The following is a 14135-nucleotide window of genomic DNA, read 5'->3' as shown; positions in this document are numbered from 1 at the left end:
CGATGGAGGAGGACGAGGCAAGAATCGTAGAATGATATGTATGCAAACAGTTCGGATAAAAATATGTTTTCCCAATCAATTACCATTTCCGGCGTTGCCTTCCTTGCCTCCTTCAACGACCTCAACCTGCTTTTTCCCTCTTTTTTAAAATTTGCTCATGCGCTTCGGTTCGATCCCGAACAGTGAGGTTCTCTAATTCTCACTTTTTCTGATATTGCATTGTGTAATTCCACTTTATTCCTGCTGTTTCTCGTGCTTTCGAGAAAAAAGATCTGTATGTCCAATTATTCTTTTCCATAACCATGAAGCTTATTATTCCGGGAATGCCTAAATATAGCATCTAGTTCATTTGTTTGTTTGTTTTCTTTTTCAATAACAAGAGACCCGGGATGTACCGCTCACCTGAGTATCCCAAGTTTACCTTTCACGCATTCTTGCAGCCTAGAATAACATAGACAGCTGAGGGGGGGGGGGGGTGAGGAATCCAGGGTGCATGGTGTCCATTCGTATCATTCTATCACACTGACTATTTTGCCCAAGTTTTAGCCAAGTTTGTAGAAAATGTAACCAAGCATTGTCAAAAGGAAGATCAAAATGTGAAAAATGGTCCCACTTTGGTTCTGGTCCAAAGGGGCCACACACATTCCTGGATCTGCCACATAAACCTTTTTTTTTTTGGGGGGGGGGGGGTTAAAAGAACATTTTTTTGGTTGGAAGATTTGTCTCATTGGTGTCGGGGGTAAGGGCATGGTGCCCATTCGTACAAATTTACTTCTATAACCCTAGCGATGTCTTCCAAGTTTGACCGTAAATTTGACCATGTGTTTTTAAGAAGATGAAAATGCGAAAATTGGTCCCCAATTTTGTCCCCAAGGGGGCATACTCAGATCAGCCATGAACAAACTTGAAACTACTGGCACCAATCTACTTACTCATAGCTCTAACTTAGCTCCAACACTTTGGCTCAGGTGTGCTAAAAAGTCTTGTGTTGGACAGGATCAAATGATACTGGTTCCTCACACAAGGTAGACTCACTTGTATTCGGATCCGGCTTCCGAGCCCGAGTCATTCAATGGAAAGACAGATACGCTACCGATTGAGCCACCTCACAGCCCGTCATTCTTATTATTTTCATAATTCTCACATAACAGTTGTGGGGTACAATATCATCTCTTTTTGATGGAGGAGCGTGGCTGGAGGGACGGGGGGAGGGGGGGGGGGATGAAGAGAAGGGCGTGACCCACCTTGATATCCCGGAATTGGATGGTGAAGACGAAGAGTGGGATCATGCCGACAATGGTCAGACACTGGATGACCAAGAAGGTGGTCCGCAGCGGCCAGTTGTAGGTGAAGATACAGGAGCGTCCGTCCACGCACTCTTCGCAGCCTTCGCCGCAGGGCAAGCACACCAGCTTCTCGTACCGCTTGCTCTTGGAGGAGATGAAGAGGTCGTACTGTTCCTCCATCTCGGTGCCGTTGTAGTAGTGGTGTTCCGCGTTCAGGTCCGGGAAGTAGTAGCCCTTCTTGCAGACACATTTGTAAGAACCCCGGCAGAAGCCCAGCCCCTCTATGAATTCACACTGCATGGCAGAATTAAAAAGAGTAGAACAGAATTTCCATGTGAAATCAATTTTATTACTGCGCGTCTAAGATGACGAACATTGTAAAAACGAGCAAAGTATCACAAATGGAACAATGAACGTTCCATTAGACTCGCGCTAAAAAGACAAAAGGTATGAAATCTTACAATTAAAAATTTCCCCCTGAAAGGGTTCCGATTTCATATCTTTCTATGTACTTGTTTGTTAAAATTGCTTTCGAATGGTAAAATTTAGATATGTAATGTCTCCAACATGTCGAGTAAACGCAACAAAATAGGACGCCTTCGTCCGACTGCTCCTAAAAGGAGCTAGCTCTAGTAGTTAGGTGGATCGATTTTAGAACGACTTGCCAATATCATGGTCCAAAGGAAACAAGCCGCTCGGCCGGGAGATCTAGCAGAAGTACCATACATGCAAGACGAGTGCAAAGGTGGACGGACAAGGTTCCCACTATTCCCAGTTTCCGAAATGGAACTGGTGTGCGGAAGCTTTTTTCTTGGAACTACAACAAAAGTCTGCAGTGATAATAAGTATCACATACTGTGTACAATGGGTGTAGTTGCAGATGTAGGTACAAAAGAGAGGGCAGCGTCACTAATATGAATAAATCTTGGAAAGAATTGGTGATGTTAGACTGATTTTAATTCGTAACACAACAGAAAGTATTTCTTGCTCAAAATATCATTTTTGATGGTGACCAGTGACTTTCTTTTGTTGGCTGGGGTAAAACTGCTAAAGCGTGTAAAACCGACATGAAGAATGAAGCAATAGATCATATCAACCGTCGGAGTCTGAGGGCGTGACCACCATCTTCCGCGCTCCAGGGAGGGGTGCAAAAGACCTGTGAACTTTATTGGGGCTGGGTGATTGGTGCCACTAAGACTCCCAAGAAGAAGGAGACAAAAGTTTGGATATTACTTTATAAGAAACCCGACGAGTGTGTGGTGACTCCACTTTCGTCATTATGTTGCCAAGTTGGTGGTTATGAAGAAGTGCGACTTCCCTACGGGATGATATTATGAGGTAAACCAGAAGGTCATCAATCCGACATTTAATCGCTGTCAGTTTGGTTCATCAACATTATTCGACAAGGTGGAATTTCAGCCTGCAGGTGTCTGTAGGTATGTGTGTGTGAGTGTGTGCGTATGTGTGCATGTGCATGTGTATGTATAAGGGAATATACTGACGTGCTAAAAATGCTGTTATGGTGCCATCAAGCTAATTGTTATGTCATGGATAGGGTCTGTAAGGCAGTGTCGACAGAATTTCGACCCCAATGTACTTATCTTCTTTTTTTAAATGTAATTTTGCTATAATAGCATAGCCATGGGTACTTTGAAGTTGATGAAAGTTACGCCATTACCTGTGCCAGCCATTTAATTCCGGATTTACTTTGGTATGTGACTTTGAGCCATGGAAGGGAGGAAGGGGCGAAATATCCTTGGCTTACTTGACAATTAAGACCGAACACCCTAAAGTTAGTAATTATGAAGATAAAAGCATTTTACGCTTCGACCCTTGATGGCCTCTTCTTCTCAAATTGCTTGTTGCTGCGTGACCTTTGAACTGTTACTATTCAACTATTTTTTTTTAAATCTAAAGCCTTGGATGATAATGGACGCTTATTGTGACTCCATTATACGAGGTGTTTTGTAATTGTTCTCTTTGATATCAGTAATTATCCGAGGCGTGTCACCCCAAGGTAATTGTTATGAAGTCCAATTGACCGCTGTATATTAAATTGCACTTAATCAATCTGAAAGCAAAACAGTGCTTGTTTTGAAAAAAAAAACCCAGAAACAGCGACAAATAATTGATTAAAAGTGATATCGGACCCACCCCCCCCTCAAAAAAAGTAAACGATAAACAGTACGCACACACACACAGACGCACGCACAAAGAGAAGAAAAAAAAAATCGTTGGTGCATTTTTGGTTGACTAATTGGCACAAGTGCACTGAATGGCGTTTCATCAATAGTGCAAGCAATGTCAAACCCTCGGTGATAGCCCCCGGACGATTACCTTGCTTTGATATCGGAAAACAAACGATGCTTAACAAGATAAAACGCTCACCAACGAGATGAAAAATAAAAGGCTTGTTCATGTATTCCTTTTGAGACTGATGAGAGATGTTGCCGATGTTGTTGTGGATAAACAGCAATAAAAATAAATGGGGTCCTATTGAAAAATTACTTTGACCTAGGTGATGCTGAAATCAAATCAAGCGATAATTTGAGCAGCAGATCAACGTTATCAACTCATACTAATAAAGTGTCTCCACAAGGAAACTCATAATAATAATAAATGTCTCCATAGAGGAGCTCATAGGGAATAGAAAACATAATGTCTCCACGGTGGAGCTCATTCAAACTAACAGAAAAATACGATTAAGCAACAGTCTCCACATGGGAACTTATGTTAAATACCTATTTTGCATCACACAAGCATGTATAGCTAACGTCCACACCACCACAAGGATACACATAGGCCTACACACACGTACACATGTACTCACGGAGGATTAGTAAAAGATGAAATATTTGAAAAAATACGGTAATCAATTAACACTCACCGAAAATTAGATTTAGGAATCAACGATTTCACCAAAATTACCTTGACAATGGTCTGCAAGTCATAAGATGATCAGAGGAATATGATACACAAAATAGTTTTATTATATTAATATCACCGTGGTAATCAATACGCATGAAATCTAATAGAATCTCGAGAAGTTTAGGAAGGCGGGATCGTGAAGATGCAGAGGCCGCTGAACGTTTTTAAGGTGGAGGGGCTATAGTTAACCCGGGTGTTGTATTTTTCTTCCAATTTGTCCCTATTTTTTTTTTCATACACCAGGTTGCAGCCCTAACCCCGTTTCTACTGTTAGTGTGATGTGATTCTAATTTTCGGCTAATTCCTTTAGTAGCTCATGAATTTGATCCCGAGTTTCGAGTTTATTGCCTGCGGCCGACGGCATATTGTATGGTAAGACAGGTCCTCTCATTCTTATTTTGACTATATGTAGTGAAGGTAGCCACTTAATTGTGTTGGGAATCTCCGTTGAGGAAAGAAGTAGTAAATGATACAATCGACTTTCAGAAGCAATAAATTAATTGCGGAGAAAATCAAGCAAAAATTGTAAAAAAAAAAAAAAAGTGGTCACTTGAAGATTATATCTCCTCAAGTCTACAGCTGAAAATGACAAGATTGCCGAGCACCTTCTGCAATCGCGAAACATTTCATGAGATTATCATCAGTTAATTCAAGATTTGGCAAGTTAGTGGAGATGCAAGTAGAACTTAAATCTGAATAAATGCTGCATTGTCGTTTTCCTTTTTTTTTTATTTTCAGCGTTTCAAGAACTATACCAACACGACCAAGATAGAATCAACACTTTCAAGCTCTGTATTTTCGTCTGATAAGATATCGTAAGCGTTGCGTGGTTCGCTAAATTTTCTTGAGATCAAAATACCTATTTCCGTCATTGTTGCTTGGTTGCAACATCAGCATCACTACCCCCGCATCAAACAAGAACAGACACCTGTGATTTGTTTATTGAACACCCTAAAAGTTGGTTTTTGTTGTTGTTTTCAGTTCACAAAGACAGCGCGACAAACGATCGTTCCAGAATGCGAAAAAAGAAGAAGATGTCTCTCCAAAACCGTCTGCACAGATGCCCAATATCTATTTGACGTCTGGCGGGTCTATTTTCAGAATTCGCCTGAATTGTGATTTGACTCATATGACAAATCACTCTACTACATTTAGCCGCCCTGCGTGCATGACGACAACATAACTCTATATAGAAACAAGAACAATACAACAAAAGCAAATACAAAACCGAAAAGACCAGAAAGGTATCAACATAGCTTTTTTTTTTTTATTAAAGGAAAAGTGAAAGTTTGTCGCAAAATGAATCTAGTCAGTTTTCTTTCTTTGTCGCAAAATGAATCTAGTCAGTTTTCTTTCTTTCTATGTTAGTGCCCGGAGTCAGTGACATACAGTGCCCTACTGAAGATACCATAGTATTACGTCAAAGCCCAAATGCAAATGCGAATTGAGTAAAAGCAGCAACTTTAGTAGAACACATCAGTGAGATTTTGAGGTCAATCGATTCGAAAGTTATGAATCTTTAAAGTCTCAGTACTGTCATCGCTGCAAAAGAAAACTACCACCGTTCATGACGTCAGTTTGGACAACAATGTAAAGAAAATTGGAGGAAAATTCCACATCCCAAATTTCATTTTTTCATGACAAGAGCACATTCCATCGACTTGTTACGTACATATATAAAGGGTAATATAACTAGTCCTCGGTTTTTTGAAAGAAATAAGTCAAGTGCTCTGTGAATATGCTAGAAAAGTGAAAATCATGTTGAATTTCTTAATATATTCTTGATATAATTGTCCATAATGATGAAGTGGAGTAGTCTCCTCATCAAGCGATGACGACACCAAAACTTTAAAAAGGCACACCTTTTAAATCGATTGCCCGATTTTCCTCAAATTTTCACTGATGTGTTCTACTAATATTGCTACTTTCACTTTATAATTCGCATTTACATTTGGGCTTTAACGTAGCACTATGGGAGAGATAAGAGAGGAGATAAGAGAGAGATAGAATGGGAAAGAGATTTTTCTTTTTTTTTTTAAGCGGAGATTTTTTTTCCATCAATCTGTTATTCATATCTTCCTTATTTTTAGATACACATTTTCTTGACAGGAAACCCTTTCACGTGAACCCTCTCGGCTTGGAATCAAACACACGCACACCCACGCACACACGCATACACGCATACACACACACACACACACACACACACACACACACACACACACGCACACTCGACCACTGTTTCAATGGAATATGGTTTTGTGTTCAACCTGTGTTGATCTTCAGTCGTCTGTAGCTGGTCTTCAAAGATGCGAAAGTTTTTCCTTCTGCGGTGATGGAGGTGTTTGACGATAGTTGCAGACTTTATTACTTCAGCATCGAAAGTAAATCGCAATTTTTTTTTTAACCATATCATTTTTTTTTTCTGGTTCGACTGGTAGGAAATGAACATGATCCATGTCAAACTCTGCTTATACTAGTAGTCTTCTATAATTATTTTCTCTCAGACTCATCCAGAAGAAGCATACTGTTTTCTACTTTTGTGTTACAAGCAACAGTAACTACTAAGATATTAAATTGCTTATTTCCACATTGGTTTGTACCTCTAGTTATGATAGCATACCGTTTATTTTCATTTTTTTTTTGGTCATTGCACTTGCAAACAAAAGAACAACAACAACAATCACAAAATCAAACCAATCCAAACCAAACCAAAGCAAAAGCAACAAAATGACAAATGATGAGACATTCGTGTTTTCCAGGCGTTAGTAAAACAAATGCACGTCTTAAACAGTCTCTTGATGCAATTGTAGTTTTCTAATAAGGTAAAAAAACAGATGACTTGTTTCTTTGTTCTTATTCGTCGGAGAATGTCCTGACATGAGGGTTTAAAATGTTATCTCAGGAAGTTAAAGGTCCCTCAACTTTAAGTTGGGACTCTTAGCCCCGCCGAATATCGTTTCAAATTCGACTCTTTGGAGGGAATATTCTGTTACTTCACCTCCTCCATTCACCTCCCTAGTTATCATCCAGTTTATATTCACCGTGTTCACCCGGGACTTGTGCAAACTGTGCTTGCTGGCTACATTCCCTGAACCCTCTCTAAAAAAGTTTGTCATTTTCGCGTTCGGCCCTGCTTCGCCGTCGCGTCCAATATCTTTCGGCTTCTTGGGCGGAAAGGACATTGTCCTTCCGTTCTTCGCCAAAATGAAAGGTATCCGGAAATTAAATCGATGTATACCGTGGTGTTGAGGTGAATGCATCGTCATCTGCACGAGGACCTCCATGTTATTCAAGTGAGTGACCAAATGACGCTGGCAGGCGTGGTGAACATGGCATGTTTGTATCTTGGCGCCCGACTTCAAACTTCCGTGCTCATACAACGCTTTGAGCAAAATGACAACTACTCTCGGGGTTTTTTTCTGTCTCCTTTGTCTGTCCGTCATTTTTTTTTCTTTCTGTGTTTCATTTTTGTTTTCAACATTTTTTTTTTTTCGTCTGTCTTTCGTTAATTACAAAGTGACGCTGCAAATTGACAACATATTTACCGGTTGATAGGCGACCCACAGGGGACGTAGTAGATGTATTACACAGCTCGAGTGACTTTGAATATGACTGCAACGAATGCGTGAACGCCCTTGAACTCGGCAGCGACGGGCATTCATTCACTTAACATTCTATGCCAGAGTTGGCATCTCTCCAGCAAAAAAAAACAAACAAACAAAAAAAAAAAAAAAAACGAATGAAACTTTTGTCATGGGGGAGCACGAGCTAAAATGAAACACGGAAACAGAATTATTATGTATCGGGCCAATCACGGAGAGAGACTCGGTATACGGGCGGAAGCGAGGATGACATCTCATAGTATCTGTTGCCTATGCAGATAAAAGAACACGGAGCAGAACAAAATAAAACAGAAACAAATAGAAGGGTACAGAATACCGTTTGTGTATTTGTTTGTTTGTGTGTGTGTGGTGTGTGTATGTGACAGACAGAAAAGGAACAGGGAGAGGAAGAGGAGAATACAAAGTGACGAGTACACAGAAAGAGAGAAACCAAAATATACTTCTTTAAAAGTAGCAGCGACAAATGAAGAAAAATTACCTTTTTTCCTTGCAAAGATGCACAGAATGACTTGTGACGCAGGAGGCAAATTTGTGGATATATACGTTGATATAAGCTGAACACGGAAAAAAGGCAACAGAAGCCTGAGATGTGAATGGTCCGCAGAATATCAATGAGGAAGTATTCGAAAACGAAGCAAGGCAAGTAAATATATATATATATACATATATATATATATATATATATATATATATATATACACATTTGTAACCGTAGTTCACATTTCCTCACAGACTGTTTGTGGAGTCGTATTACTGAGTTTATCTGAGACATTTTTATTGCTCGAGTATTTCGTCATCTCTTACCACCATGTATGTAGCTCAAACGTCAAAGATCCATTTTTGGCAGACAGGTAACGTCAACGTAATGATGTTTTTGCATTCGTGTGGAACAGCCGAAAGGTGAGTCAGTTATGTGTGATTTGTAACTCGAATAGATATAATTAATTTTCGCTTATAAATTGGTAGGCTTTCTTACGGTGCCCAAAAAGATACAACCTCCCCCCCCCACACACACACATACACACACACACACAAGAACTGAAAAAAAAAGAATAACAAAGACGCATTATGTCCAATATCCAGGTCAGCAGGAGTGGTTTTTGTAGCTGGTGATCATTGGAATGATACCGTAATCACCCACTGTTGAATTTATGGCAAGGCTTTTATTCAAAATGCAAAGATTTAACAATCTTCCAGTGGAAATTTCTCTTAACATATTTTTTTTTTGCTACAGTGTAGACAGAGAAGGGAATAAAATATAGTAAGAGAGAGAGAGGGAGAAAGAGAGAGATAGAAAGAAAGAAAGAAAGAAAGAAAGAAAGAAAGAAAGAAAGAGAGAGAGGGAGGGAGGGAGAGAATGTAATATGATATCGATTACTTTTCACACAGTACACAGTGTTGCTCGGAGCGAAAATGTGACGGTCACACTGCAGCACTGAAGTACCGTAGACTGCAGTGTCGTGCGAAATTATACACGCAACATATATTGCCACACAGACGGACTCGCAAGGCAAGGTGAAAATACAAACTTACGCATGAACAGACATGAATACAGACACCATGGACATACACAGCTTTGCCCAGTAGTATCACTTCGTAACAGGCGTACGGACAAACATTCACGCACTTCATTTGGATGCACAACAGGAGTTCGACACCCACCAGCAATAGAGCCCACGAGTCATACAGCCCATGAGCTCGACACTGGGCAAATACGGCCTGTGAGTTCCCCGACACTAGGCAAACAAGGCCCACGAGTTTGACACTAAGCAAATTAGGCCTACGAGACCGACGTTTCAAGCCCCGTAATGTTGTGTCGAACTCGTGGGCCTTTTTGCCTATATACGTATCGGACTCATGGGCCCTTTTTTGCCTAGTGTCGAACTCGTGGGCCTTTTTTTGCCTAGTGTCGAACTCGTGGGCCTTTTGCCTAGTGTCGGACTCATGGGCTGTATGTACTCATGGGTTGTATGACTTATGGACCTTTTATCAATGTCGAACTCGTGGGCCGTATTACTCGTGGGTGTCGGTCTCGTGGGATGATCCCCTTCATCCAGTATGAGCAGGTTCAAAATTTCTTCCCGATCTGAAAAAATGCCCGCTCCAACCCCGACCTCCAAACGCTGCTGCCGCGATGCTCCCGATCCCTGTACACTTTTGTCGCTCTCTCCCTATCTACTAGATTGGGATAGATCGGGGTCCAGATCGTGATAGTGGAACGGGGGCTTATTTTTTTTAGAGAGAAAGAGAGAGAGATAGAAAGAGTAAGGAGAGAAATCAGAACAAAACTAAATAAGGACCAGTTTTGGAGAAGATAAAGCACCAGAGGAGCCACTAACATACAGTTGCATATTATAGTGTAAATATTTGATGGCGCTGAAATTACAGAGCGACCATTTCGCCACCTCGCTGTGAAGTTATTGCAAGCTTGTCAAGAGTGGTAAATATCACATTGAAAAACAACGTGTGAAATATGTCTCCATACGAACGCGTTAGAAAGGTTGAAGAAGAATTTTTTGTGTGTCTCTGGCGGTAAAAATAAGTCATTTCGTGTAAAGGTCAACTGAGGAGATATTGCAAATGTCTCAATGTACACAGTGTATGCAGTATGTACATTCTGTGCCATTATAAATTTTAGCTCTAGAAAGAAAAAAGAAAGTAGATAAATCTAATACACACACACACCATTTCGTTTACAGCACACATTGTCCACAACTAAGTAATGATATAATCATGCGAATATTAAAAAAAAATAGACCTAACCTGTCACCTGAAAAGATAATCAAAAAGAAGCTTTTTGAAAATGTAAAGAAACATACACTATACAAGGAATCTGAAAAATGCAACATGAGATATATTAAGATATTTCTGTAAGGCCTAGATTAAAGTATGAACGGAATATGAACGGAGAGAAAAAAAAACACTATAACTCGGAAGACTTACGGGTTTGTTCCCCTATATTATCTCTAACAGCTTTCGTTTCTATTTTCTCCTCAATGAGAGCGGAAGAAAGAAAGGCATGACTGGAATCGTAATGAAAAAGAGTTCTATTCTCTCTTGTCAGAGGCAATGTCCCTGCTATACCCCAGGAGAGGAGGAAGAAAAGCTCTCGTGAATTATCTAGAGCGGAATCCATTTAACTCTCTCTCTCTCTCTTTCTCTTTCTGTCCACTTGTTGATTCATTCACTTCGCCGCTGCAATATGACGTGACAACATGATTACATCTCCCCAACAGCAAATTGCTGCTATATCAAAGGCGCGAAAGCGATGCGCTTGCCTTTCCTAATCACCAGACGACAGCGCGCGTGTGCATCGCCGCCATCACCAACAAGAGAGCATTATATTTGCGTTTCGTCCAAATGCTTACATGTTTTTGTTCCCTTAATTGTTTTTCCTTGTTCGACTTCGTTTCACTGCCTACACATAGAAACGAAATCAAAGTGTATATCCTACGATCGCGCAGGAAATGTGGGAACTGTCATACAAACTGCATGGCTGTCTTCAAATTGAGTCAAGCTCAATCTTGATTATAATTTTTCCGATCAATCGTGGTGTCGCCTTTCTTCTTTGTATTCAAAACAAACAAACAATGCATATATAATACCCTGTGTTACTAGTACCTATCAAGAATGCTCATGAACTGCTTATTTGATAGGATGAAACACGCATGCCTCAATCATTATGGTCTGATCTATAACTTATCTGTCCAGAGTAGCCCCATTGGCGTCTGCACTGTTCTTTTAAGAATTCATTACACTAACATTTCCAGTCACCCAATTTCACTGCAGGATCGGGAGGGACATCGTGGGGTATAGACATCTTGTCTAAGGACGCAAGCAATTGCCGGGACTTGAATTCGGGACCTCCGTTTTAAAGCCAGGAGTCATATCCACTTTACCACAGTGCCTTCCTAAATTACCGATGCCTCATGGTAGTAAATCTAAAGGATAATAATCACCTACGTCAGTAACTTGGGTCAACTGTGTCTATTACGTGGAATTATTCACGCTCTTAGACTAGGTCAGATAGCAGGTGGCGCGATTGTAATGGCATTTGGTGCTCTTCTTTTTCTTCTTCACGTATATAATTATCAAAGTAATAAGCACTAATCGCTTTATCATTTTTTTTTTCAGTGTTAGTATCACATCCTGTTCCTAAAAGTCTTTTATGCGTCTTCCTGCATAATAATGGAGAGCAATATGAGTGCATGCAATTCCAGTAAGAAACAGTTTTAGTACTTGCTCGCAAAATTCTGCAGCAAAAAAAAAAAAAAAACAACAACAAACAACAAACAAACAAAAACAAACAAAACACACACACACACGTACAGCTACGCCCCATACAACACATATATACTGGTAATGTCCTATAATGGTAGAAAATATGTTGCTGAAGCCTCCAGTTTATATGAATATAAAATGTTTATATTTCTTTCTTCCCTTTTTTGGTACGTATCGGTCCTCTTTCTATCGACGAAAGTAAGTGAGATATGAATAGCGATGAGTCAATTTGTAATAACCGTTACCGTTTAGCTGGTTGTGACGTTTCCATCGTGAAAAGGAGACTCTATCTTTCCGCACAAATTGCCGGAGGGGCAAACATGTGATCAGCTAGCTCCAAAATGCCAATAAACGCTGATGCACGATGTTGTGCTATTTTTCTTGATGTATGTCTCCTACAGCACAGCGTAAGATGTTGAAAAAGGTGACAGTGTTCACTTAGAGGGTGCTTTTTGATTGACACTGCACTATCCGCGATCTGGTGACGTACTGAGGAGTTCATAGATTGCGGGGGGGGGGGGATGAAGAAAAGAGATTAAAAAGAAGACAAAGATAGAAAAGAAAAAATATCAAGATTTGTTAGGAAAAATAGTATCTTCCTCGGCAAAGATAAAGAAACGGAGACGCGCAGCTGCAGGAAGACATATTGCATCGTCTAAAGGGAAAGTGGTATTATTGTATATTATAGTGACAGGAATCTATCTTTACCCTGTAATTCACACACTTATATGGCAACACACACACACACACACATACACACACACAAACAAACAATCACACACATGTTAGATGGAGAGGGAGGGGGATATATCGATTGATGCGTAGGTAGATGTGAACGGCGCGTCTTGTCATTATGTCTTGAAAGGCTATTGTGGCGTGGGAGACGTGACACTATTTCCACTTCTATTTCCCAATTTTCAACTGCAGCCACAACAACGATGGGTCACGAAGTTATCAGTTTCTGCATTGAAAGCCTCCGATATATTTTGCCAATTGTGACAAACTGCAAATCTGGTTGCCCTTAACCTTGTTTTGAGCTTCAGTTGTTGTTGTTGAGTTTTTTTTTTATGCCCAGTGTTTGCGATTACGTACGGAATGAGTACGAGTCTTCTTGTCGACTATTGACGCAATATCCTTTCCCCAAATCTTATTACTGTCTGTGCGAATGTCAAACCAGAAATGACTGAGTAAGAGCAATTGGACACAGTTTAGTCGACAGCGCGTCAGTTCTTTTTTTCCCACCTCAGGTCAGCCTCTTCCTACCCTTCGAGTCCCTCAGGCAAGTGACCGGCAAGATGGTATTTGAGTAATAAAACAAAACGTCAAGGATGGTCACTTCCCTTCATCAATCTTCCTCCCTTCCTTCTGTCCGTCTGCAACCCATCGACCCACTGCGTGAGGGCGTGCTCTTTCCTTGTCGTTGCTGTTTTCGTTGTTCTTATGTTTTCGAATGCATAGTCGAATTCGCCATTTATATGGCGCGGTCTGTCCCATCCCACAACCATTCAAGTGCGCCATTCAAGAGCAAGCACGGTCCATACAGTAATCCAACATGGTTATCCATCTATTTATCTTGGTATATATGCCTCCATAGGATGTGAGCATTGAATATACGGATATACACAAAATTACACACAATATGCACATGATAGGATACATACATAATAAATATTTCTTTGTTTAGTTCAATGCTAGGGTTAAATCATATTCACGATGATTCAGAAACACGTGACACGATAGATAAATCAAATGAGATAAGATGAGTAGATACAAAAAAGTGTAAAAACGTATACAGGCACGCACGCACACAGACACTCAAACACGTGCTGAAGTTCTGATATACCATGGCTGTTTTCACATCTAACGTAGATCGTGAGTAGAGAGCTCCCTAGGCGCCCACCATCCTGCCTTTAAATAGACCCACCTGCACGGACACTCCATACACGACTTTGAACTCCCCTTCATTTCCACTTATTGGACGGTTGCTTTTTTCCCTATTCATTTATAGGTTGCA

At 40.4% G+C, this 14135-nt stretch overlaps 1 protein-coding gene across 1 annotated transcript in view; it reads right to left on the bottom strand.

Annotated features, from left to right (window-relative positions):
- LOC140233150 (probable G-protein coupled receptor CG31760) overlaps window positions 1-14135 on the bottom strand; it is a 131023-nt gene that overhangs the window by 71621 nt on the left and 45267 nt on the right. The window contains exon 3 of the mRNA XM_072313267.1: window positions 1245-1580. Within this exon, the coding sequence (XP_072169368.1) occupies window positions 1245-1580 (336 nt within the window). The remainder of the gene's footprint in view (window positions 1-1244; window positions 1581-14135) is intronic.

The sequence above is a fragment of the Diadema setosum genome, chromosome 9, assembly GCF_964275005.1.
Source record: "Diadema setosum chromosome 9, eeDiaSeto1, whole genome shotgun sequence".
NCBI classification, from domain to species: Eukaryota; Metazoa; Echinodermata; class Echinoidea; order Diadematoida; family Diadematidae; genus Diadema; species Diadema setosum.
The sequence above is the reverse complement of the archived record's forward strand: the minus strand, read 5'-3'. Positions and strand labels throughout refer to the sequence as shown.